Source organism: Salvelinus fontinalis, chromosome 14 (genome assembly GCF_029448725.1).
Source record: "Salvelinus fontinalis isolate EN_2023a chromosome 14, ASM2944872v1, whole genome shotgun sequence".
Lineage (NCBI taxonomy): Eukaryota > Metazoa > Chordata > Actinopteri > Salmoniformes > Salmonidae > Salvelinus > Salvelinus fontinalis.
Genome location: NC_074678.1, coordinates 35,601,332 through 35,628,689, shown reverse-complemented (window position 1 = coordinate 35,628,689; position 27,358 = coordinate 35,601,332). Strand labels below are relative to the sequence as shown.

The following is a 27,358-nucleotide window of genomic DNA, read 5'->3' as shown; positions in this document are numbered from 1 at the left end:
GTATGAACTCATCATCTTGGTTATTGTTTGATCATTCTGTTTTAATGTAGTCTAGTCTTTCCGATCTTTGTCTGAACATCTAGTGACTTCTACTGAAAAGAAAAACCGGAGGAAACGTGCTGACTTGCCTGCACCTTTTTCAAGCACTCTTTGGCATAGTGTGTCCGCTCGTAAAATATATTTTGATGGAACTCTTAGTCAGTGGTTTGTTCTTGGCTGTTCCTTCCAAAACTACTTTATCATTACTGTACATACTGTATATCCACTAATGATTATTACGAAGGTGGGCCTAAATTCCTGTGGCCTTCTGTTTCCGTATTGAACTCCATTCTAGTTCTGTAATCTGACAGGGCTGCAATCAGCGTTTCTCTTTGTTAGCGTCCTTTGTTCTTCCTACTTAGCCAAGATTATCTTAATGCTCCCAATAATCTGACTACTTTGAGCTTTTGGTCAAACTGTCTCGACAGCATGTTTCAATGTGGTTCAGTAACTCTAAATCATATGTGAGTTACTTTACTGCTATTGGGTGGTGGATGGAGAGAGTGGGGGGCATCTAGCAACTTTGGCCTTTTAGGTTGATTATCCAACTGATGAGAAAGCTATGCTTCATAATGGTGTTTACACATTTTGAAAACCCCCAAAAGTTTAAAATGAAACGCCAGTAGATGACGAGGAAAGTGTGTTGGACAGCAACTTCCCTACAACAGCGTTACTTCCTGACATATTGTGGAGAGGTAGCTAGCTTCTCCTTTGCAGAGCAAAGTTGTCCGAGTGAAATTTTATCATTTAAGTTTACTGTAGTGCATGACTAAACTCACCATGCCGTTACAGACACAGGTAACTCTGGTTCATAGCACTGCAGATACACTGGCTATTTACTCATGTGTAAAGAGTGCAGAGACCCCTGGCTGCAATATGTTATTAGTAAGAGTGAGTTTCTGAGCAAACACATTTCCTATCTGATTCTGAGCTGTGCTTGTTTAGCTTAATGCTGGCTACATGATTCCCTACTCCCTATACAGTGCCTTCAGAAAGTGTTTACACTCATTGACTTTGTTCACATTTTGTTGTTACAAAGTGCGGTTAAAATTGATTTAATTGTCAGTTTTGTCAACGATCTACGCAAAATACATTTGTATAAAAAAATAATAAACAATTAAACAGTAATATATCTTGATTAGATAAGTATTCAACCCCCTGAGTCAATATATGTTAGAATTACCATTGGCAGCGATTACAGCTTTGTAAATCTGGATAAGTCTCTAAGAGCTTTCCACACCCATTTTATTATTTTCTAAATTTTTCAAGCTCTGTCAAATCGGTTGTTGATCATTGCTAGACAACTATTTTCAGGTCGTTGTCATAGATTTTCAAGCAGATTTAAATCAAAACTGTAACTCGGCCACTCAGGAACATTCACTGTCTTCCTGGTAAGCAACTCCAGTGTAGATTTGGCCTTGTGATTTAGTTTATTGTCCTGCTGGAAGGTGAATTAATCTCCCAGTGTCTGGTGGACAAAAGACTGAACCAAGTTTTGCTCCAAGTTTTGCCTGTGCTTAGCTTCATTACGTTTTTTTTTTCTTCTTCCTTAAACTCCGTCCTTACCCTATTACAAGCATACCCATAACATGATGCCACCACCGCTATGCTTGAACACATCTAATTTATTGTGTTATGTTTAGGGCAAATCCAACACTTTGTCTTCAGGACAAAAAGTGAATTGCTTTGCCACATTTTCTGCAGGATTACTTTGGTACCTTGTTGCAAACAGGATGCATGTTTTGGAATATTTTTATTCTGTGCAGGCTTCCTTCTTTTCACTCTGTCATTTAGGTTAGTATTGTGGAGTAACTACAATGTTGTTGATCCATCCTCAGTTTTCTCCTATCATAGCCATTTTTTTATTTTACTTTTATTTAACTATGCAAGTCAGTTAAGAACAAATTCTTATTTTCAATGACGGCCTAGGAACAGTTCAGGGGCAGAACGACAGATTTTTTTTTTTTTACCTTGTCAGCTCGGGGATTCGATCTTGCCGCCTTTCGGTTACTAGACCAACGCTGCCTGCCGCTCCAGGTAGCCTAGTGGTTAGAGCGTTGAAACCCACTGTTCCTAGGCCTCTAACTGTTTTTTAAAGTCATTGGCCTCATGAAGAAATCCTTGAGCGGTTTGACTCAGCAACTGAGTTAGGAAGGATGCCTGTATCTTCTATAGTGACTGGGTGTATTGATACACCATACAAATTGTAATTAATAACTTCACCACGATCAAAGAGATATTCAATGTCTTATTTTATTTGTACCCATCTACCAATGGGTCGGTCCCCTTCTTTGAGAGGCATTGTAAACCTCCCTGGTCTTTGTGGTTGAATTTGTGTTTGAAATTCACTGCTCGACTGTGGGACTTTACAGATAATTGTATGTGTGTGGTACAGAGATGAGGCAGTCATTCAAAAATCATGTTAACCACTTATTGAACACAGTGTGTCTATTCAACTTATGTGACTTGTTAAGCAAATTTTTACTCCTGAACTAATTTATGCTTGCCATAACAAAGGGGTTGAATACTTATTGATTCGTCATTTCCATTTTTATTTTATATTAATAATTTGTAAACATTTCGAAAAACAATTTCACTTTGACATGATGGGGTATTTTGTTTAGGCCAGTGACAACAAAAATCTCCATTTTATCGATTTTTAAATTTAACACAACACAACAAAGTGTGGAAAAAGTAAATGGGTGTGAATACTTTCTGAAGGCACTGTATGTTCTCCTTCCTACATCTGTGGGGAGCACATACAGGGTCCAGTATTCACATTGGGACGTCTAGCAGGCCTTCAGTGGGAGACGAGTGCTGTCAATGTAACTGGTCCGGGCCTGCCCTGATGGCCTCTTACTTTGACCTCTGCCTGACCTTTTAGAATGACCCCAGGGGTCTTTTAACTTATCTTTACTGACATGTCCATGGTTCATGCCATGGGTCGGCAAACGGCAGGATTGGCCAGTTTGGGTGCAGGCTCTTGTTCCAGCCAAGCACTAATACACCTAATTCATCCAATTCTAGGATCCAGTTGAATTGTTGATTAATTGATTAGTTGATTTGATCCCTCATGCCATGATTCATAACTACTACTGTAGCTAATAGTAACCTATTCTGTTGAGCTGCTGTGTGTTGTTAGGGCTGGAGTTCCCTGACATCACTCTCTCCATGCGTGCCATGCTTTGTGCCCTCCCAACACGCTGTGTTTCACCTGCCTGGTGTCTAGGACTTGGCCTTAATCTCTCAGTCTGTAGACACAGTAAACAATGAACTGCTCCCTTTGTGTACCCGTAGGGGGATGAGGATGGTGGGGTTGTGTACCCACTGGGAAGGGGAGGGGGCTGGGGTTAAAGGGGGCTGTGTGGGGGCGGGAGGCCCAGGGGTTTTGAAACAGTGCTTAGGCATGGCTTGGTTTGGTAACACACACAGCTACTATGAGTCAAGTCATTTATTAACCTGAGATGAATCTGTTGAGGCTGAAGGACCAAGAGGAGAGAATTGACCGTGTGGCTAAAAAGGAAGCCAGGTTCATAGGTGTGTAAGAATGGCTTCTGCCTGGAGGTTATTGCAATTACATCATTCTAAAATCAGCATGGATGCCTCAATACAGAACAAGCAAGTTGGAAAAATGTACCCCTTTTTTCCTTAAATGTCATTGAGACACGTGACCAGCGAGTGCGAAGGCCATTGAGACACGTGACCAGCGAGTGAGAAAGCCATTGAGACACGTGACCAGCGAGTGCGAAGGCCATTGAGACACGTGACCAGCGAGTGAGAAAGCCATTGAGACACGTGACCAGCGAGTGAGAAAGCCATTGAGACACGTGACCAGCGAGTGCGAAGGCCATTGAGACACGTGACCAGCGAGTGAGAAAGCCATTGAGACACGTGACCAGCGAGTGCGAAGGCCATTGAGACACGTGACCAGCGAGTGAGAAAGCCATTGAGACACGTGACCAGCGAGTGAGAAAGCCATTGAGACACGTGACCAGCGAGTGAGAAAGCCATTGAGACACGTGACCAGCGAGTGAGAAAGCCATTGAGACACGTGACCAGCGAGTGAGAAAGCCATTGAGACACGTGACCAGCGAGTGAGAAAGCCATTGAGACACGTGACCAGCGAGTGAGAAAGCCATTGAGACACGTGACCAGCGAGTGAGAAGGCCATTGAGACACGTGACCAGCGAGTGAGAAGGCCATTGAGACACGTGACCAGCGAGTGAGAAGGCCATTGAGACACGTGACCAGCGAGTGAGAAGGCCATTGAGACACGTGACCAGCGAGTGAGAAGGCCATTGAGACACGTGACCAGCGAGTGAGAAGGCCATTGAGACACGTGACCAGCGAGTGAGAAGGCCATTGAGACACGTGACCAGCGAGTGAGAAGGCCATTGAGACACGTGACCAGCGAGTGAGAAGGCCATTGAGACACGTGACCAGCGAGTGAGAAGGCCATTGAGACACGTGACCAGCGAGTGAGAAGGCCATTGAGACACGTGACCAGCGAGTGAGAAGGCCATTGAGACACGTGACCAGCGAGTGAGAAGGCCATTGAGACACGTGACCAGCGAGTGAGAAGGCCATTGAGACACGTGACCAGCGAGTGAGAAAGGGAACAGCGAAGGGAGAATGAGTGGATTAGGGATTCTCATGGTTTGACTGTCGTCACAGCTGTGGTCCTTGGTGACCCTCCCACGCGGAGGGATCTACGTCACTGTGGTCAGGCCGCTGTGCTGCGGCTCTCTCTGACTTCCTGTGGCTGTCACCCTGGAAACCCTTCACTGTGTGTGTCCAGCTCGTCGACTGAAGCCCAGCTGATGTTGGACCTATGGACTATCTCAATATTGTCCAAGAGACACTTTTCTTTGATGGAAAATATCAATGCAAATTACATCTTCATTGGTTGTTTAGTCTTGTCCAAGTTAGTGATGAACACTATACCTCTGATTTTGAACAGTGACTGTATTGAACATGTACAGTTGACCATAGCTTTGACCCCTTGCACCCTGAGGTGGGTCATCCCAGCAGAGAATTTAGGGCAACTACAGTTTGTGTGTGTCCAGAGTGATTGACAGAACGAGCCTCCCTTCTCCACCAATCAGTGCCCACAGATGCCAACAGTGATGGCCTTGCTCACTCCAAACACTGACCTATTGATGACTGTACAAATCAGATACTACTGTACAAGTGTTTTGTATTATGGTCAGCTGTGATATGTACAGTACATTTATATGAGGTATGTATGTAATGTCCTGAGGAGAATGGTGAGGGGAAAAGGTTGTGAAATTCACTCAATGACCTGTCAAAGTTGCTGCTATGTCGGTTGAGCTCATGTTTTTCTATTTGGTTTCAAAATGTGTCTGTGTGTGTGTTCCAGGAACCTACTGTATGTGAACCCACACAGCCTGAACTTCGCCAACCGTCAAGGCTCCGCCCGGAATATCACAGTGAAAGTACAGTTTATGAACGGGGAGGACCCCAACAACGCTATGCCGGTAAGCAGTGATGTATTGTACTCATGTAGGTACTGTCTGTCTGTCTGTCTGTGCTGACACAGTTTTCAGAGAATGCTTATTATAAAGTTATTGGGGTATTTTAGTACTTACCAGGTACTGCTGCACAATCCTAGACTGAATTCTTGGAAATGGATTGTTAAGCATAATGAATGGTGTTCATGTATTTGAGTTCTGTTACTAAAGTATTGTACAAGTTGTTTTAACACCTGTAGACAAACAGAAGTCTGTCTACTATCCACTGTAAGCTGCCTCGTTTCCTCTGTTCCCCTCTAATACCAACCCTGTTCACTGTACTCCATCTGTTTCTTCACTCTCTCTCCCGCAGGTGATATTTGGGAAGTCCAGCTGTGGAGACTACACCAGAGAGGCATACACTGCCGTGGTGTATCATACCAGGTGAGGCTCTTAGACTCAGCTTTAATTGTGTATGAAGTCTGCTTAGGGCCTTTCTTACAAGCAGATGAACTGGTATAGAGTGAGCTGATGTCTTAGCAGCTCTATCACACGCCGTTCATGTCTCCTATGTTCTGAGGCGAAAAAAAGTGATCACATATTTGGTAAGGATCCACCTTTGCTCTTTGGATGTTTAGCTACAATCCCAGCGGCCAGCCAATACTGTTATCTTTCCCATTGGGGCTAAGGTTACCGCTGCTCCAGTCCTGCTCCTTCAATCTGAAGGAGGTTCATACCCTTCATCCACAAACAAACAAACTATTTTGTCTTCTCCGTGAGAAAAGGCTTGGCCTATTAGGATGTTTATTCCTATAAACCTCTGTCCTAAATAACCGTGTCATTTAGAGCCTGTTCTCATTCCTGTGCGGCCCTAGCCGACCGTGTCATTTAGAGCCTGTTCTCATTCCTGTGCGGCCCTAGCCGACCGTGTCATTTAGAGCCTGTTCTCATTCCTGTGCGGCCCTAACCGACCGTGTCATTTAGAGCCTGTTCTCATTCCTGTGAGGCCCTAACCGACCGTGTCAATTAGAGCCTGTTCTCATTCCTGTGCGGCCCTAGCCGACCGTGTCATTTAGAGCCTGTTCTCATTCCTGTGCGGCCCTAGCCGACCGTGTCATTTAGAGCCTGTTCTCATTCCTGTGAGGCCCTAGCCGACCGTGTCATTTAGAGCCTGTTCTCATTCCTGTGAGGCCCTAGCCGACCGTGTCATTTAGAGCCTGTTCTCATTCCTGTGAGGCCCTAGCCGACCGTGTCATTTAGAGCCTGTTCTCATTCCTGTGCGGCCCTAGCCGACCGTGTCATTTAGAGCCTGTTCTCATTCCTGTGAGGCCCTAACCGACCGTGTCATTTAGAGCCTGTTCTCATTCCTGTGCGGCCCTAGCCGACCGTGTCATTTAGAGCCTGTTCTCATTCCTGTGCGGCCCTAGCCGACCGTGTCATTTAGAGCCTGTTCTCAATACTTTTGTAGATGTTTATTCCTGTGCAGCCCTGACCCCTTAACAGCTATTGATTCCTAAAACCAACCATTCAACTCTGGCTCTGTTATGCCTGTTGTGTTTCCTATGCAGGTCCCCGGACTTCCATGATGAGGTGAAGATCAAGCTGCCGGCCTCTCTGACTGACCACCACCATGTCCTGTTCACCTTCTACCATGTCAGCTGCCAGCAGAAACAGAACACCCCCCTGGAAACCCCTGTGGGATACACGGTAACTACTGTGGACACGTGTGGAAATGCACATGCATGTACACACACACACACACACACACACACACTATGCACAATGATATGTGCACGTGCATGACACACACACACACAGGTGTGTGCAAGCAAACGTAACATGCACACGCACCTCATACAAGCACACGTGTATAAACATTAACATGCCTTTATTGTTTTTCAGGCCCTAATCATGTTTTTCTCTCCTTCCTCAGTGGATCCCCATGCTTCAGAATGGACGTCTGCGTACAGGAAGCTTCTGTCTGCCGGTGTCTCTAGAGAAACCTCCCCAGTCCTACTCTGTTCTCTCCCCTGACGTTCCTCTACCAGGGATGAAATGGGTGGATAACCACAGAGGGGTGTTCAACGTTGAAGTGACATCCGTTTCCACTGTCCACACACAGGTATAGCCCATCACAACCGTACTTTTCACGGTATTCCGAAACATTTGTATTTGTTCGATACTGGAATATGAAAACCAGGTGTGGTCCTAGAATTGTTGGTACTTTCAGGACTTCTGTCAAATGTCTCACGTCCTTTACTGATTTGAGAGAGGATCAAGTCTATCAGCACAGCTGATGCTCAGTGACTGCTCCATGTTCTCATGGCTAGCTCTAGTCTGTCCTGGGGAACCACTGGGAGTCTGGACTGCATTGTTAAGTTCATGTTTTAAGTATCCCTATATTTCTGTTATTACGGGGCTATCACTCAGTCAAGAGTGCGCATGCGCAGGAAGTGGAGTCGTTGTTGGACCTAGCCTCGAGTGTGATGGCTACTTGTATTGTGTTCATATAGTATAGTAAACTTTGTTAAACTGGAACCTTGTCGTTGTGTCATTTCGAGTTAACATTGGTAGCAGAGGATGGTTTCTAACTACAACGTGCCACCTCGCTTCGACGAGAAGAGGTCGTACGAAAGTTGGAAAAATGAACTGGGAATCTGGATACGCGTTACTAATCTGGACGTGAAAAAGCAAGCACTTGCGGTGGTATTATCGCTGGAGGGAAGAGCGAGAGATACAGCACTGGAAATATCCGTTGAGGATTTGAACAAGGATGACGGTATGGGAACTTTGATCACAGCACTGGATTCTGTATTTCTCAAAGAAGAGAAAGACCGTGCCTACGAGGCATATTCAAACTTTGACAGTGTTACGAGAGATTTTTTGGTTGCAATGGCGGACTACATCATTGATTTCGAACAGAGGTACAATAGAATGCGCAAGTACGACATGGTTCTCCCAGATGCAGTGTTAGCGTTCAAGTTACTAGATACTGCTTGTCTAGATGGTAGGGAGAAACAGTTGGCTTTGACTGCTTGTACTGTGCTGACTTTTGCATCTATGAAGTCGGCACTAAAAAGAATATTTGGTGAGAAGACGTATGTCGCGCCAATAACAGATGGAATGCAAGCGAGTGACGCAGCATATTACACCGAGCAGCACAGAAAAGGCGCCAACAAGTCAAGTTCTCAAGACAACCAGAAGAGGGCGCCATTTCCAGGCACAAATCCACTGGACAAAAATGGAAGGAGATCAAAATGTGCTATTTGTCAAAGCACTTACCATTGGGTTAAAGACTGTCCTCATAAAAATGAACAAGTTAAACTAACAGAGGAAAATGTAAACACAGAGATAGAGCAGTGTAACATTACACTGTTTTCAAATGAATCTGCTTCTGATACTGAGATTTTTATAGTTGAATCCTTAGGATCTGCTGTGATTGATACTGCATGTACACGGACAGTGTGTGGTGCAAAATGGCTTGATAGCTATGTCAGTGAACTAAATATGAAAGAAGTACAAAATATGATTGACACACCAAGCAACAGAGCTTTCAAATTTGGAGATGGGAGAATTGTCCATTCTACCAAGAGAGTTAAGATACCAGCAAAAATTGGTCAGACTAAGTGTCACATTGAAACAGAGGTGGTCCCTACAGATATCCCCTTACTATTAAGCAAAGCTTCCCTCAAGAAGACAGGGGCTGTACTAGACATAAAAAATGACCAGGCAGTGATGTTTAAACAACCAGTGACTCTTGAACTTACTACCTCAGGCCACTATTGTGTAAACATTTTAGACAAAGACATCACACAGACTCCATGCAAAAATGAGATTCTGACTGACACAGAGAACATGACCACTAAAGAAAAACACAAAGTATTGTTAAAGCTTTACCAACAGTTTGGACATGATACAGTTGACAGACTTCAGAAGTTACTCAGCAGTTCAGGGAATAATGATGATGAGAAGTACGAAACTGGAAACAAAGTGTACTACAAACGAGTTGACTGTCAAGAGTGGAAAGGACCGGGAGTAGTCATTGGTCAAGATGGTGTGGTGATATTTGTGAGGCACGGAGGCATGACTGTCAGGGTGCATCACTCAAGATTGCGGAAAGTAAATGATCAACAAGATAGAGGGGCTGTTGCTGAGAATCAGTCTCCTAATGAAAATGACAAAAAGGCCACAGTAACAGACACAAACCTACCAGATGTCGCATCCAATGATATGGACACTGAAACTGACACAGGAAATGGAGCAGAGACCTTCAACCATGCCACAGGTAATACTGTTGAGCATTCAAATGAGGAAAACATTCAACAGCCACATGTGTTAAGAGAACATGGTTGTTCCAATCTGAAAACTGGACAAACTGTTAAATACACGGACAGAGAAAGTGGTATTCCACATACAGCAACCGTCATTGGACGAGCAGGAAATGCAAAACACAAGAGCTGGTACAACTTGCAGTACTCTGAACCAGCTACACTTTCTGGTACAACAGGGTCAGCTGACCTGCCACTTGTAGATAATATCAGAATTGAACCAATGGAAAATCGAGAAGAACAGCATGACATTCAAAATGATGATGTACTTGAAACAAAGGACGTGTCATTTGACTCAGCTAAGCTAGATGAGCTCAGTAATTGGAGGAAAAATGGAGTGTTCGAGGAAGTCAAAGACATTGGCCAAAAGTGTGTCTCAACAAGGTGGGTGTGTACCCTTAAAGAATCCTTAACTGGAATAGTGCCCAAAGCACGTCTAGTGGCTAGAGGTTTTGAGGAGCTGGCTGCTAAAGAACTCCCAAAAGACTCACCGACATGCACCTCAGAGTCACTCAGATTGCTGATGTCAGTGATCTGCCAGAAAAAATGGAAACTTAATTCCATAGACATCAAATCTGGATTTTTGCAGGGAACAGAGCTGTCAAGGGACATTCACATCCGACCTCCGCCTGAAGCTAAAAGCGAAGGAACACTGTGGAAACTAAAGAAGTGTGTGTATGGACTGGCAGATGGATCACTCTACTGGTACAACAAAGTCAAGGCAACAATGCTGAATACAGGTGGAAAAATGTCACAAGTGGATCCTGCAGTCTTCTATTGGCTTGATCAAGACTGCAATGTGACTGGAGTACTTGCCTGTCATGTTGATGACTTTATCTGGGGTGGCTCACAGACCTTTGCTTCAACTGTGATTCCACACCTCAAAGCTGTTTTCTAGGTTAGCCGTGAGGAGCATGATCATTTTTGTTATGTTGGCATAGAGTTTATTACAGTTGATGGAAAAATACTGATGCAACAGGAGAGCTATATCAAGAATCTTCAACCTATCCACATGGATTCTTCAAGAGCCGTACAAAGGAATTCCCCTCTGTGGAATTGAAGCTGGTCAATTGAGGTCAAAGATAGGACAAATTTTATGGGCTGCGAGACAGAGTAGACCTGGTTTCATGGTTGCAACTTGGCATCTAACACAAAACACGCCACTGTACAAACCATTCATGAGGCAAACAAAGTTGTTCGTAAACTGAAATCACAAAAAGTGACTTTAAAGTTTCAGCATGTTGGAAAAGATGACTCTTTGAAACTAGTTGTCTTCAGTGATGCTTTGCTAGGTTAACACTGGTGGGACAAAACGGCACTTTCTACCTGTAGTTTGTGTCACTGTCAACTACTCATTAGTTGATGCTGTGAAGTCAACCAAGTCTGTCAGAGAAAAGACTTTGAGATTAGCAGCATCAAGGAACTTATTCAAGCACAGAGAATCCAGCGGATTCTGTGGTCGACCACAAAGGATAAGCTTGCTGACTGTCTGACTAAAAAAGGAGCATCCGGTCTTGTGCTCCTACAGGCTCTCAGTAATGGAAAGTGGCAGCTTGAGTAATACAAATAAGTCACACCATTTGTAATGGGGATCTTGAATAATACTTGGACATTCAATTATGTTGTTGATGTTTTATTTGTCTTTAAAGAAAAGGGTGAGATTGTTAAGTTCATGTTTTAAGTATCCCTATATTTCTGTTATTACGGGGCTATCACTCAGTCAAGAGTGCGCATGCGCAGGAAGTGGAGTCGTTGTTGGACCTAGCCTCGAGTGTGATGGCTACTTGTATTGTGTTCACATAGTATAGTAAACTTTGTTAAACTGGAACTTTGTCGTTGTGTCATTTCGAGTTAACATGCATCATGTTAGCTCCCCTCTCATAGTGACTCTAGTCTGTCCTGGGGAACCACTGGGAGTCTGGGCTGCATCATGTTATCTCCCCTCTCATAGTGACTAGTCTGTCCTGGGGAACCACTGGGAGTCTGGGCTGCATCATGTTATCTCCCCTCTCATAGTGACTCTAGTCTGTCCTGAGGAACCACTGGGAGTCTGGGCTGCATCATGTTATCTCCCCTCTCATAGTGACTCTAGTCTGTCCTGAGGAACCACTGGGAGTCTGGACTGCATCATGTTATCTCCCCTCTCATAGTGACTCTAGTCTGTCCTGAGGAACCACTGGGAGTCTGGGCTGCATCATGTTAGTTCCCCTCTCATAGTGACTCTAGTCTGTCCTGAGGAACCAATGGGAGTCTGGACTGCATCATGTTATCTCCCCTCTCATAGTGACTCTAGTCTGTCCTGAGGAACCACTGGGAGTCTGGGCTGCATCATGTTATCTCCCCTCTCATAGTGACTCTAGTCTGTCCTGAGGAACCAATGGGAGTCTGGACTGCATCATGTTATCTCCCCTCTCATAGTGACTCTAGTCTGTCCTGAGGAACCACTGGGAGTCTGGGCTGCATCATGTTATCTCCCCTCTCATAGTGACTCTAGTCTGTCCTGAGGAACCACTGGGAGTCTGGGCTGCATCATGTTATCTCCCCTCTCATACTGACTCTAGTCTGTCCTGGGGAACCACTGGGAGTCTGGACTGCATCATGTTATCTCCCCTCTCATAGTGACACTAGTCTGTCCTGAGGAACCACTGAACTCACTGGGAGTCTGGGCTGTATCATGTTAGTTAACACACTTGAATAATGCAACACGGCATGTAGAAATGTTGAAACCGTTCATTACTGTAAGCAAAACAAAGTATACAACTGAACCTAACATTAGTTTCCTTCCCTAGTACCTTGTTTGTGATGATATACGAATCATAATGCAAAAATATTACTGATTTCAAAGTTAATTGTCATCAAATACTTTACATTCACTTCATCTTCCCCCACCTCACGTCTCTCCCAGTCAAGACCTTATTTGCTCAAGCCTCGAGCTGACTGTGTGTGAGAATGACGTCATGGGGCTTAAAGAGACGGTGCAAACTTTTATAAAAGAAGAAATTGCTTCTTCTATGCAAATGTTATTGACCAGTGCAATAAAATGAGTCCCAAATGGAAAGGAAACATTTGTTTTTCATCTGTAGCGCCGTGAAATCAGCCAAAACAAGCTCATTGCATGAAAACAGGCCTATTGAATATGCACTTACCTGTATTTGGTAGTGGTTAGAGGCAGGCAGCCTAGTGGTTAGAGGCAGGCAGCCTAGTGGTTAGAGGCAGGCAGCCTAGTGGTTAGAGGCAGGCAGCCTAGTGGTTAGAGGCAGGCAGCCTAGTGGTTAGAGGCAGGCAGCCTAGTGGTTAGAGGCAGGCAGCCTAGTGGTTAGAGGCAGGCAGCCTAGTGGTTAGAGGCAGGCAGCCTAGTGGTTAGAGGCAGGCAGCCTAGTGGTTAGAGGCAGGCAGCCTAGTGGTTAGAGGCAGGCAGCCTAGTGGTTAGAGCGTTGGACTAGTAACTGAAAGGTTGCAAGATCAAATCCCCGAGCTGACAAGGTAAAAATATGTCGTTCTGCCCCTGAACAAGGCAGTTAACCCACTGTTCCTAGGCCGTCATTGTAAATAAGAATTTGTTCTTAACTGACTTGCCTAGTTAAATAAATATATGCAATATATAATAACATATTGTGAATAGACCTAGGCTACATCTTGATTTACCCAGTTTATCAATAGACTAGAGATTTACCATTTTATTAAATTATTATGCTGTTTGATTGGTAAAAAACTAAATCAAATGGAATGTATTACTTGATTCATTAATGCATAGATTGAAAAATGTCAAGTGCATAGATTCTGTGCATATATTCTGAGACTTTGCCGTGGTGACATTTTGGCATTGAGTATGGTGATGGCATCGAGTATGGTGATACTAAACCTGTTATCAGTATCAAAGTCAAAATTCTGGTATGATGACAACTCGGGCTGCTCTGGTGACTGTATTAACACCACACCGGCAGTCGTGACTGCAGTAAAATTCTACGTGACGGTAATGTTGTCTTATGCACTCGGGACGTGTTAGTAGTACCCAACTCTATTGTCCCTCTAACCACTCGGACTCCAATGCAATGGAAAAGCACATCAGACTTATCATTGAAACAGAATCCTGGTTTTAATACCTTTTACTCCCTTCCTTCTGATCAATTTGAAGAAAAGGTTGAAACTGAGTGGAAAACATGGTCGTTATGGATGTTGTTTCAAAGCCAAACACAATGAAATGGACAGCTCTTTCTAAGCGGAGGATTAATTGGAAGTATGTGGACACCTGCTCATCGTACATCTCATTCCAAAATCATGGGCATCATGGGTCCCCCCTTTGCTGCTATAAGTCTCCACTCTTCTAGGAAGGCTTTCCACTAGATGTTGGAACATTGCTGCAGCAATTTGTTTCCGTTCAGCCACGAGCATTAGTCAGGTCGGGTACTGATGTAGGGTGATTAGGCCTGGCTGGCTGTCGGCATTCCAATTCATCCCAAAGGTGTTAGATGAGGTTGAGGTCAGGGCTCTGTGCAGGCCAGTCAAGTTCTTCCACACCGATCTCGACACCATTTCTGTATGGACCTCACTTTGTGCATGGGGAATTGTCATGCTGAAACAGGAAAGGGAATTCCCCAAACTATTGTTACAAAGTTGGAAGCACAGAATTTTCTGGAATGTCATTGTATACTGTAGAGTTAAGATTTCCCTTCACTGGAACTAAGTGGCCTGAACCATGAAAAACAGCCCCAGACCATTATTCCTTCTCCACCAAACTTTAAAGTTGGCACTGCATTCGGGCAGGTATCGTCCTCCTGGCATCTGCCAAACCCAGATTCGTCCATCGGACTGACATATGGTGAAGCGTGATTCATCACTCCAGAGAATGCGTTTACTCTGCTCCGGAGTCCAATGGTGGCTAGCTTTACACCACTCCAGCTGACGCTTGGCATTGAGCATGGTGATCTTAGGCTTGTGTGGGGCTGCTCGGCCATGGAAACCCATTTCATGAAGTTCCCGACGAACAGTTCTTGTGCTGACGTTGCTTCCAGAGGCAGTTTGGAACTCGCTACTGAGTGTTGCAACCGAGGACAGATTTTTATGCGCTATGTGTTTCAGCACTCGGTGGTCCTGTTCTGTGAGCTTGTGTGACCTACCACTTCACGACTGAGCCGTTGTTGCTCCTAGACGTTTCCACATCACAATAACAGCACTTACATTTGACCGGGGCTGCTTTAGCAGGGCAGACATTTGAACTGACTTGTTGGAAAGGTGACATCCTGTGACGGTGCTACGCTGAAAGTCACAGAGCTGTTCAGTAGGGGCAATTCTACTGCCAGTGTTTGTCTATGGAGATTGATTTGCGGTATGCTCAGATGTATACAGTTGTCAGCAACCGGTGTGGCTGAAGAAGCCGAATCCACTAATTTGAACAATTCAGATCTAGCTTACAATTATAGTGAATTTGTATTTGATTTTGAATAGCCTAGTAAAAGGAGTTTATATACATTTTAAAAATCATAATTAATGTGAAGACACATTAGCTTTTTAAGCTACAGAAGATCTCACCGCCGTGAATTTCTTTCGCCGCCCTTCCTTCATTCCATTCTCCAGCGTGCAGAGAGGGGCTGTCAACAGTTTCATCAAGTATGCTTTGTTGTGAACATGTTACTGTCGATGTTACATTTGGTTTCCCAAATTAAGCACTGGGTAGCTGCACGAACAGTTGGAGAGCCTATGGCAGAATATCACCTGTCACTGCAGCGAAATTACCAGAGCAGCCTACCAACATGAGTGAAAACGTACCGGGGGAAAGTGGGCTGCATTCGCTATTCCGGTGCATATGGATCATGTATATTTTGTCTTGCCCCTGTTTTTGCCCATTTGATAGTGGGCCATTCTAAATCTAATGCTAACCTCTCACCATTACAATAACAGGGGAGGTTAGTATTTTTTTCTCTCACTCATCATTGTTCACGATTCATTCATGATTATTTGTAATTCTGGTAGCATCCACAATGTAAAAGTGTTTAGAAACACATTCTATTCTTAATTACAGTAAAAGTGACTCCAAAATGACACAATGCATTATTTACCATTTCATTTCTACTGGGCACAAAGTAGCAGCAAATGTATCCAACAAATGTGTAGAGTCACAAGCTTGATGTAGTCGTAGCATACAATGAAAATACCCTCAAATTAAAGCTGACAATCTGCACTTGAACCTTTTGTAGTCATTGTTTCATTTTAAAACCAAGTCCAAATAATTACTGATTGCGCTGTATCTGTGTTAGATATCAGACCATCAGACAGACAGAATACCTCAGCGTGGAAGGAGTGGGAAGAGTAATGTTTCCCTCAGTTCATTAGTGGTTGAACTTCACTCGTGTTATTTAGTAGAGCCCACTCCATCTCTCTGTTCTGTTGGCTGTCCAGGGGGGGGGGGGGGGGAGTAGTGGGGATGGGAGAGGAGTGGGTTGAAGAGGGTGAGTGTTTTCCCAGCAGCTTAGCCTGGTGCTAATGTGATCATAAATCACTCGGTCTATGTGGATGAGACTGAGCTGGGCTCAACTCTGCTGTAGTCTCTATACATGGGCTGGAACCACAGATCGCACAGTTACAGCACTTTCATTGTGTAGTGGGGGCTCACATTTATTTCCCTTCTATTGAAGCTTGGTTTTCTTTGTGTCCTTTCATTCCTCTCTTCCTTTTCCTCTCTCTCTCTCCTACCTCCTTCCATCAGGACCAGTACCTGGATAAGTTCTTTGCGTTGGTGCATGCCCTGGACGAGCACATGTTCCCTGTGCGGATCGGAGACGTGCGCATCATGGAGAATAACCTGGAGGCGGAGCTAAAGTCCAGCATCGCAGCACTAAACTCCTCCCAGCTGGAGCCCATCGTCCGATTCCTCCACCTCCTATTGGACAAGCTGGTGGTGCTGGTGGTGCGGCCGCCCGTCATCGCAGGACAGATAGGTTTACTATCCCCCTTAACCTAAGCCTAGCGTAACCTAAGCCTAGCTGTACAACTTAGGCCTTGTGTGAACTATAATATAACCCTCCATTTAATTCCAAAGAATAACATTAAAGGGAAAGAAATGTATCCCCCTCAACTGTGTTGTGACCCTACCACTACGTATTCTAAACTACTAAACAGCAAGGGATTGCTGCCACTGACTGTACTGTCTCTTACTACGATGTATTGTACCGTCTAGTCCTAAGTATGTGTGTTCCTGTCTGTCTCTGTGTGTCTATAGTGAATCTGGGCCAGGCCTCGTTCGAGGTGATGGCCTCCATAGTGAATCGGCTCCACAAGTACCTAGACACCAGTCAGGACATGCACGGCAGAAACAGTCTGCTCTCCTCTTATATATACTACGTCTTCAGACTGCCCAACATGGACCCCAACTTCCCCTCACCAGGTACACTGTCTGTTCTTGTTTACATTCTATCTGTTTTACTTCTGTTAAATTCATTACATCCAGGTCATAAAGACCATTGGCTACGTCAGGTGACTTTAGGAAAATAGCGTTTATCAGGAGCAGCAAGTGTCCCTGTCTTCCATTGTTTTGTTCCATGTGTGTTTTTGTCTCAGGTCCTGGAGGGCTGGGTGGTTCAGTCCACTATGCCACCATGGCCCGGTCAGCCCAGCGACCAGCTAGCCTAAACCTCAACCGCTCCCGTAGCCTTAGCAACAGTAACCCGGACATCTCCGGAACACCCACGTCCCCTGACGACGAGGTCCGCTCCATCATCGGCAGTAAGGTAAGAGACACCCCACAGACCAGACCTGGCATACATTATGTTCTGTTTGTCAGTACTTTTGGGGTACAGTCAGTCCTTTATGCATCTGTGGTTTAGACCTCTACTTTCAATGAGAGAATAATCTAATCTGAATGATACTATATGGAGAGCAATAAATAGGGGTAGCAGGGCTCCAGACCATTTAGTCGCATTTTGCAACCCTTTGTCTTGGCTGTGGAGTAAAATGTTTAATTGACTGCACTGGCGCAAGCTGCACATTCTACCTGGTCACCTCAATTCATGTTTTTTGTGCTGATAAAACCATGATTTGATTTAACAGGAAAGTGCATTATCCTCATGATTGTTGTAATGAAACTGTCTGCGCTGCCGCCGAGCCTGTTGTGCTTGGGCCGGCTGCTATAGACCAAATGAGCGAGTCCCCCACACTCTCTCTACCCTTCGTGCACCCTGAAAAATGCGTTCTGATTGTGTAACATTTCCGAATGCAATTGTATAAAAAAACACAACTTTAGAAGCAACTAAGAGAGGAGGGTCTCAGCTTTCTGTAGGTATAATCTTGTTTTCTCAGCACTCAATATTGAGCTCAAAGCACAATGTTTTGCAATCGAGATATCTGATATGGCTTTGAAATACGGAGTTCGCAAAATGCACATCGGCCATCGCAAGTGCGCTATTATACCTAGGCTAACTACCGATGCAACGTTTGTCATTTTTTTTTAGGACTTTAAATTTACTGTTTGATTAATTAATGGCTAATAGCGGTATGTGTTATATAGAGTGAGAGATTTAGCTAATGTTTTTTCAGTTTCCAACTTCTCAGATGGTGAAATAGCACAAATTGAAGTAAACCTGTATGTAATATTAGTGCACATAAAGATGAAGGTAAGTTCATGGAGCCCTATTTTGACAGTAAATATAACAAAAATGGCCTAATTCTCAACCCAAAAATCATGACAATCACTGGATTAGGTTGCATATCAAAAAATCTTGTCCAAGCAGGAATGCATGATTCATGTTAGATGAAAATGTATTTATTGAATATCATCTCAGTAGTCTGACTACACAAAACACTGTGAAAGACATTCTTAGATGATTACTCCTATTTTTTTTCTATTGTGTGATGCTGCGGAAAAATATTTTTGAGTGCGACCAAATCATGTGCTAGTGTCAACAACTGAACAAGTTTATGGCAGCAGTAACACCAGGGGAAAACGTTAGTCTGGAGCCCCATGTAGCCAAGTGTATTGCAGATAAACTTTGTAAATGAGTTAATAACATGGAGTTCTTTCTCTAATACATCCTACAATGATTCGTTACCCTGATCAAATGACTTATTGATTCGGTACCCCATTTCATAATTAATTGTTGATTCGGTACCCCAAAAGTACTTGACAGATGACTGAGTGAGTGGACACTCCTGTCTTTCTGAATGGTCTGGTCTAACGTGATGCTTGGAATGGATGCTGGCCCATAGAAATAAAATTACCACCCATCATGGCACATAGACTTGAATGGGGATACATGCTCTAGTCATTACTTTAATTATATTTCTATGGTTTCCCCTGTCTGATGAATGATGATACTAAACTAAACCGGCCCTCTCTTTTCTGTGAACCGAGGGAGGGGTGCAGATTGTCATGATGGGATATGCTATCTAATCTGTTCATGCATTGTTGTTTTTGTGAATCAGGGAGTAAATGAAATGATTAGGGTTCTTTAACAAGCTAACTATATTATTCCTCATTGCTGCTTACGGTTCAACCCTCTTAACCTTTAAACCTCTATGCTGTTCTCTCCTCCCCTGTGCTGCTCCGTCCTCTCGCTCGTTGTTCCCTTGCTCCTGCCTGCCCTGTGCCCTTTGACCTGCGACCCCCTGACCTCTCAGGGTCTAGACCGCTCCAACTCCTGGGTGCACACCATGGGGTGTAAGAGCACCCCCTGGGGATCCAGCCCTGTCTCTGACACTGACACCATGCAGGTGCTTCAACAACAACAGAACCTTCCTCTACCCCCTTAAGAAATAACTCACTGTCACCCTCACACCCTACCCTCTTTAACACCAACTTCCACCACCCCCTACCCTCTTTAACACCAACCTCCACTACCCCTCACTCCCTGCCCTCTTTAACCCCAACCTCCACCTACCCTCTTTAATCCCAACCTCCACCTACCCTCTTTAACCCCAACCTCCACTACCTCTCACTCCCTGCCCTCTTTAACCCCAACCTCCACTACCTCTCACTCCCTACCCTCTTTAACCCCAACCTCCACCTACCCTCTTTAACCCCAACCTCCACCACCCCTCACTCCCTACGCTCTTTAACCCCAACCTCCACCACCCCTCACTCCCTACCCTCTTTAACCCCAACCTCCACCACCCCTCACTCCCTACCCTCTTTAACCCCAACCTCCACCACCTCTCACTCCCTGCCCTCTTTAACCCCAACCTCCACTACCCCTCACTCCCTACCCTCTTTAACCCCAACCTCCACTACCCCTCACTCCCTACCCTCTTTAACCCCAACCTCCACCTACCCTCTTTAACCCCGACCTCCACTACCCCTCACTCCCTACCCTCTTTAACCCCGACCTCCACTACCCCTCACTCCCTGCCCTTCTTAACACCAACCTCCACCTACCTCCTTTAACACCAACCTCCACCACCCCTCACTCCCTACCCTCTTTAACCCCAACCTCCACCACCCCTCACTCTCTACCCTCTTTAACCCCAACCTCCACCACCCCTCACCCCCTACCCTCTTTAACCCCAACCTTCACCCCCTACCCTCTTTAACCCCAACCTTCACCACCTACCCTCTTTAACCCCGACCTCCACCACCCCTCACTCCCTACCCTCTTTAACCCCAACCTCCACCACCCCTCACTCCCTACCCTCTTTAACCCCAACCTCCAATACCCCTCATTCCCTACCCTCTTTAACCCCAACCTCCACTACCCCTCACTCCCTACCCTCTTTAACCCCAACCTCCACCACCCCTCACCCCCTACCCTCTTTAACCCCAACCTCCACCTGCCCTCTTTAACCCCAACCTCCACCACCCCTCACTCCCTACCCTCTTTAACCCCAACCTCCACTACCTCTCACTCCCTACCCTCTTTAACCCCAACCTTCACCACCCCTCACTCCCTACCCTCTAACCCCAACCTCCACCTACCCTCTTTAACCCCAACCTCCACCACCCCTCACTCCCTACCCTCTTTAACCCCAACCTTCACCACCCCTCACTCCCTACCCTCTTTAACCCCAACCTTCACCACCCCTCACTCCCTACCCTCTTTAACCCCAACCTTCACCACCCCTCACTCCCTACCCTCTTTAACCCCAACCTTCACCACCCCTCACTCCCTACCCTCTTTAACCCCAACCTTCACCACCCCTCACTCCCTACCCTCTTTAACCCCAACCTTCACCACCCCTCACTCCCTACCCTCTTTAACCCCAACCTTCACCACCCCTCACTCCCTACCCCCTTTAACCCCAACCTCCACCACCCCTCACTCCCTGCCCTCTTTAACCCAAACATTCATATCCCTCTTTAACCCCAATTTCCACCACCCCTCGCACCCTGCCCTTCTTAACCACCACCACCACCACTCACCTACACGCACCACCAGACTTAGGAAGTCACAGCTGCCTCCATGAACCCTTAACCGCCATCTTTAGTTCTCTCACTTATCACCTTTCTATTTTTTACCTCTCTGTCCAGTTGGTTGGAGAAGAAAAATCTATGCCCACTGAAGTTGTAGAGTTGTCAGTAACCGCTTGAAGTCATGTCAAACAAGTGCACAGGGCTGCCCCTCATTTCTCTCCACTTTGTAACACCCCCAGTGCAGGAGAGGTGTGTCAGTGAACCTCTAGCCAAGACTCACCTCTACACATGTGGCTCAATTTAAAAAAAGAATTCTTCTCATACTTGCCTTTAAAAAAAAAAATGTAATTGGCGGTTCAGAGGTTAGCACCACTAACTTAATTTCCCAGTTTTCATTTGCTGACTTCATCCTCTCATTCCCTGTCTTGTTTCCTTTTCTTAACCATGATCATTTAAACCCATGCATGACCTCCTGCTGCTATTAATCTCATTTACCACGTGGGTTCGCCATGATGTGGGATACTGCTGCATGTGGTGGTGTGTTGGGTGGGTTTGGGAATGTGTTGGGTGGGTTTGGGGGTGTGTGTGTGTGTGTGTGGTTGTCTGTCTGTCTCATGTTGTCTTTTTGGTCTCGTCTCCTTCGCTCCTTCTGTGCTGTGTGCAATGACTGTAGGGTGTGTGCACCTTTCAATGTATACACACACACCAAGCCCCTGCCACGTTCAACAACAAAGATGAGAGATCACTTCCTCTCTGTCAAGTGGTTTCAACTCGCTATTCGGATTTGACGTTTGGTCCAACCGAATCGGTCATATGGACATTGAGACATTAATTTACTGTAATAGAGAAGTTAACCCTTTTTATATCTCAACTACTCAAATTGTGTGCAGAGCAGACAAGACTGGAATGGGAGGATCAATAAACATTTATTCTGGAAAATGTATGCTCAGTTTGTTGTACCGCTAGCAGCATTTTAGCCAAAGACTGTTATAATAGCTGTCAAGTCTGTGTTTTATAAATGTGCAATAAGCATAAAACACAATTACATAAGGAATTGGCAACTCGTTCTCATTCTGAGAAATAACTTATGCCACTTGATTTCAACATCTGAACAAAGTGGACAGCTAGCGTGCTTTTCAAACACTTGGAGACACAGGTTTGTTCATAACAATTCAACTGTTTTAGCTTGCTAGTAAATAGATCCATGTTGGCTAAACTTGAAATATAACAATTAGCTGGCTTGTCACTAACACGTGGGCTTGTGCTTGAGAGATTGTTAATGAGAGATTTGTTTGAGACCTGTGTTCATTTTCTATAATGCCTGCTATAAGTAATTAGTGAATGTGCATGGATCTGGTTACATTTGTAACAAAAAGGTCATAGACTTGAAACCCAGATCAGTGATTATTGCATCAAAACAGGTTAAATTATTTTGATTAAATTATTAGTGGGTCTTATGGTTGTGGAATGTGTATAGGTATAATTAGGTATAATTTCAGAAGCCCTGAATTCATTAGATTAATGCTGACTGTCTGAAATGCAGTGTATTTGACCTATTAATTGTGCATCAAAGCTCCTTTAGAGAAAACAATTGCGAAATCTAGATATTGTAAATTGTCCATAAATTAGAACAAATCTAGCTGCTTTTTAGGCCATATCGCCCAGCCCTTAGTGTGTATGTGGGGGTCTGCTGGGGGTCTGTGGGTGTATATGTGTTTGTCTAATGTGTTTGCCTGCTTGAGCACTTTGTCATCTTCTTTTCCTGTTTTGGTTTTGTCCTGTGTTGTGACAATGGCTGTCCTCATTGGTTGTCATGAAGGCTATTTTGTGGCTCTAGTCATGGCCAAAGATTCAGTAAAATTCATTACTTTGAGGTAAGTTGTACACAGAGGTATTTTTTTCCACAGGTTGAGACTGTCTACAAACTGCATATCTAGAGGCATAAGTGTAAAATATATATATCAGATTATGTGTGTAAGAATAAAGATAAATATGAGGGAACTCAATCATTCTGTAACTATGTGGAACTGTAGTTAAGGTTATATGATGAGGGCTGTTGTGTGTTTGTGTGATTGTTGTTTGTGTTCATGTTTGTTAACTGTGTGTGTAATTCTGCTAGGTGCTACAGCTATAACCGTAGCCCCTCAATAACCTGTTGTTGTTGTCACATCCCATCCCACCCATAGGCCATGGAGCGCTGTGGCAACCGCATGTCTTCGCACACTGAGAGCACCAGTTTCTTGCAAACTTTAACAGGACGGTTACCCACCAAAAAGGTACCAGCCACTGTCTTCACGGGGGAAGAGCCATACGGAGCCCCCTCACCTTATTCACCTGTTTATGCGTATGTCTGTGGATGTGTGCCTCTTGATTGGATTGTGTATTTGGTAGTTGTTGGATGTAGTGTAGATGTCCCGGCTCTTGGCTGTGATTTGAAGTGTGATGTTGACAGTATTGCACAGGAGGTGTGTGTGGTACCAGGCACTAACTGTAGCACTGTTATCCTTGTTCAGGTAAATGGCACTCACTTGATGTTTCTATTTGAATGAAGCCTCCATTTTCATTGTTACCACCAGACTCAGACACACGAAGTGGATTGTTGAGTAAATATGGCATATGTACAATAAGATCAGGGGTTCCCTAACCGTCTTACGCTCAAAAGCTGTCTGCAAGAGTTCATTGAAACACTCTATTGACTCTATAATTGTAGGCATTCTATAGTACTAATATTATAGATATCATCATAGTTAGTTAATTAAAGGTTAAATAAATCAAGGGATAAGGTTTAGGAACCCCTGTATTGAGAATGATTTTGTATTTCGGCACATAGTACAGTGTTTATATAATGCCAGATTGTGATGCAGAGGAATGTCTCTCGGTGCTCTGTTGTAAGAAGGACCACCTGCCTGGGTCAAGGAGTTCTTGGTTCAGCTTGGCACTTTGTTCCATTGCAGTGACCAACTAAATCCGGGCCAGGTTGAACCAGGTCTGATGTGCTGTACTACGCGTGTCTGACTGTCTGGTCCGTGTGTCTCTGTGTCTCAGTTGTTCCATGAGGAACTGGCTCTACAGTGGGTGGTGAGCAGTGGCAGCGTCAGGGAGGGAGCTCTCCAACAGGCCTGGTTCTTCTTCGAGCTCATGGTAAGACAGAACACTACACAGTTTCACACTGCCGAGCCGTACCGCTGTGGCCTGGTTACATGTCCACCATAGTTTCTGGAGCCGTGTTAGAAAGGACAATGTGATAAGTAAAGACCGTATGGTTCAGGTTGGCAGGATAGTGTGACAAGGGTTCACTGTCATGCTTTTCATCCTGGTACCATAACTACGATTCCCACTACATGGCCAAGCTGCAAAGTAAAACATTTGGCTTTATCGGAAACATTTATGAAAACAAAAAATTATTGGTTTTCATTTAAATTTAGGGTAAGGCATAAGGTTAGTGTGATTGGAGTTCGGTTTAAAATCAGATTTTAAGAAGAGATTGTAGGACTGGGCAGGGCTTCCGACTTTGTAACTTGGGCAGATAGTGAGGACCCATGACTACCACTACGTGTTGGGCCCTGTCTCACCTTGATGACCTCACCCCCAGGTGAAGAGCATCATCCATCACCTGTACTTCACCGACCGGCTGGAGTCGCCCAGGAAGAACCGTTTCCCCGAGCGCTTCATGGATGACATCACAGCCCTGGTCAGCACCATTGCTGGGGACATTGTCTCACGCTTTCAGAAGGTACGTTGTCACGGGGACACACAGGGACAATAAAGATGTGGCCGACATCAACACAGCATGTTTAATTCCATTAACCACACAGCTACTTCCAATACAGTGAATGGTCTGAATGAACCTTATCGGGTTTTAAGTATATCAGAGTGGGTAGCGCTCTCTACACTCAAACCTGACCTCTGACCCTGTGTTTCTGTTCAATCAGGACCTGGAGCTGGTGGAGCGTCTTAACACCAGCCTGGCCTTCTTCCTGAATGACCTGCTGTCTGTCATGGACCGAGGCTTCGTCTTCTCCCTCATAAAGACCTACTGGAAACAGGTACTGGGAGAGGGAACAAACTGCTTTAGCACCCCAACATAACAGCACCTCAATGACAACATCCCTGCAGAATCTACTTTCATTTGAAAGGCTTGTGTTGAAACCACTATGATAGATTTTGGACTTTGTGTACATGATTTTAGCCACACCAGTACTCTGTCCTGCTCATTACTATTGGGTATCACTTGGGAGTAAAGGGCCTCAACAGTGCCTTTCCATCGAACCCTGTTTTGGGCAGTTTTCTAGACATCATTCCATGTGTCCCCAGGTGTCCACTAAGCTGTACATGCTGCAGAACCCCACTCTGGAGTCTCTGAGACTGGACTTACTGAGGATTGTCTGCAGCCACGAGCACTATGTCACCCTTAACCTGCCCTGCAGCCTGCTCACGCCCCCCGCCTCGCCATCTCCCAGCGTGTCCTCCGCAACCTCGCAGGTCAGATATGCACAGTACATACATGCTAGACACACACAAGCTCACCGGATACACACACACTGGACACACACATCCACATCCTATCTGGATGATTACGAGGTGTGTGGAAAATGTCTCTGAATCATCCCCTGCTCGTCTTTCTCTCCCTACCTCTTTCCATCTCTACAGAGCTCAGGCTTCTCCACCCATGCGCAGGACCAGAAGATAGCCAACATGTTTGAGCTGTCTGTCCCCTTCAGAGAGCAGCACTACCTGGCTGGACTGGTGCTGTCTGAGCTGGCTGTCATCCTGGACCCAGAGGCCGAAGGGTCAGTACACTGTGTTAATGTGTTTGTGACAGAGAGAGATTGTCATTTGCACCGCATGTCTGTTTCTGTCTCTCTACCCTCTCAAGGGGTCTGTACAATGTGTTACTGTGTTTGTGTGAGACGGGTTAGGTCCATTTGACCCCTCTTTCTTTTTCAACCCTCTCAAGGCTGATGGTCAGTACATTTTTTTCACATGTAGTCCTCTTTAAAATAACCAATCTCAGGCCTCTAAAGTGAATTTGTTTTTTTGTTTTTAAAGAAGCAAAAGAGCTCCGTTGTCTTTGTCTTCACACGGCTCTTGCCTTGGAATAAGGACTCAACTCTTTTGCCAGTTCACCACCTAATTTGTGGTCTGAGTCCTCTTTGCATTCACACTGCTATGTTTAGAAAGGAACCCAGATCTTTTCCCAACATTCACTCAATGCACTGTGGGTTTTTATAAAGTGCAGGACAAGCCATTTCATCAAAATATGTTATCGGACAGCTAGATATACTGTATGCCTACCTACATTTTGGAATCTAAAAGATGACAATTATTGCAATCAGAAGATACTATTAAGATGTAAATTATTATTGGACACAGAATAAAGAGCAGAAGGATAACTGCAGATTAAATAATGCTGTAATTGAAAATTGATCACACAATATAAGCCCCTTTAAGAGCTAGAATAGATGTTGAACCCTATGTTGTGATTCTCACCAAACATGTTATCTTCTCACGCTATTCAAGCCTCTATAGATCACATAATGCAAACAAATAATCTCAACTAAAAACTCCACACGTTTAGGATTTTCTGTGCATCCTTGACAATCGCTAATCAATATTCAAAAACAGAATGTTTTATCAGTGAACCTGCGCATCATCATTTTCTCTTTTGTGGCACCAATGTGAGAGGTTATGACAGGGGAAACGGTGTTGCAGTAGTCTAGTGTGTGGCGCCAGAATAATGACAAGCGAACCTGGGGAGATTTGCATTCACATTGCCCTACAAAAGGTTACCGGGCCACAGAATTCAAGCGATTCAAGCTCAGACCCCCTCTCGAGATGGTCTCAGTTCGTTTGGCTTCAGGGGCTCTTTTGAGGGGTCGGAATTCCTTTGGAGTGTTCACACTAGGGCTGTTACAGTAACTGTATTACCGCCACACCGGCATTCACGAGTCATGGAGGCAGTCAAATTCCATGTGATCGTTTAGTCACTTTAATTAGGCTTCTCCAAGCCTACCAAATGTGCTAACTGCCTGGTATTCAGAACTATATTATCACTCTGACATCAATGCAAATGTATTCGAAAATCGGATCAAAGACTTCATGAGAGCCCATGAGCTCATGTTGTGCAACATTTTTATAGGCTATGTAATTGTGTGAGAGAACCGAGTGATGACCTCTATTAAAAA

The 27,358-nt window shown here is 44.8% G+C and overlaps 1 protein-coding gene across 17 annotated transcripts in view; it reads left to right on the top strand.

Moving 5' to 3' along the window:
- Positions 1-27,358, top strand: part of dock7 (dedicator of cytokinesis 7) — a 62,458-nt gene that overhangs the window by 19,013 nt on the left and 16,087 nt on the right. For 10 of the 17 annotated variants that reach the window (XM_055861538.1, XM_055861548.1, XM_055861547.1 and 7 more), the window contains exons 15-28: positions 5,420-5,537; positions 5,884-5,954; positions 7,079-7,217; positions 7,444-7,632; positions 16,542-16,773; positions 17,055-17,219; positions 17,393-17,562; positions 19,448-19,540; positions 23,360-23,449; positions 24,219-24,314; positions 24,766-24,906; positions 25,106-25,219; positions 25,488-25,655; positions 25,824-25,963. In XM_055861538.1, the coding sequence (XP_055717513.1) occupies positions 5,420-5,537; positions 5,884-5,954; positions 7,079-7,217; positions 7,444-7,632; positions 16,542-16,773; positions 17,055-17,219; positions 17,393-17,562; positions 19,448-19,540; positions 23,360-23,449; positions 24,219-24,314; positions 24,766-24,906; positions 25,106-25,219; positions 25,488-25,655; positions 25,824-25,963 (1,926 nt within the window). The remainder of the gene's footprint in view (positions 1-5,419; positions 5,538-5,883; positions 5,955-7,078; positions 7,218-7,443; positions 7,633-16,541; positions 16,774-17,054; positions 17,220-17,392; positions 17,563-19,447; positions 19,541-23,359; positions 23,450-24,218; positions 24,315-24,765; positions 24,907-25,105; positions 25,220-25,487; positions 25,656-25,823; positions 25,964-27,358) is intronic. The other 7 variants (XM_055861552.1, XM_055861551.1, XM_055861550.1 and 4 more) reach the window with 2 other exon arrangements.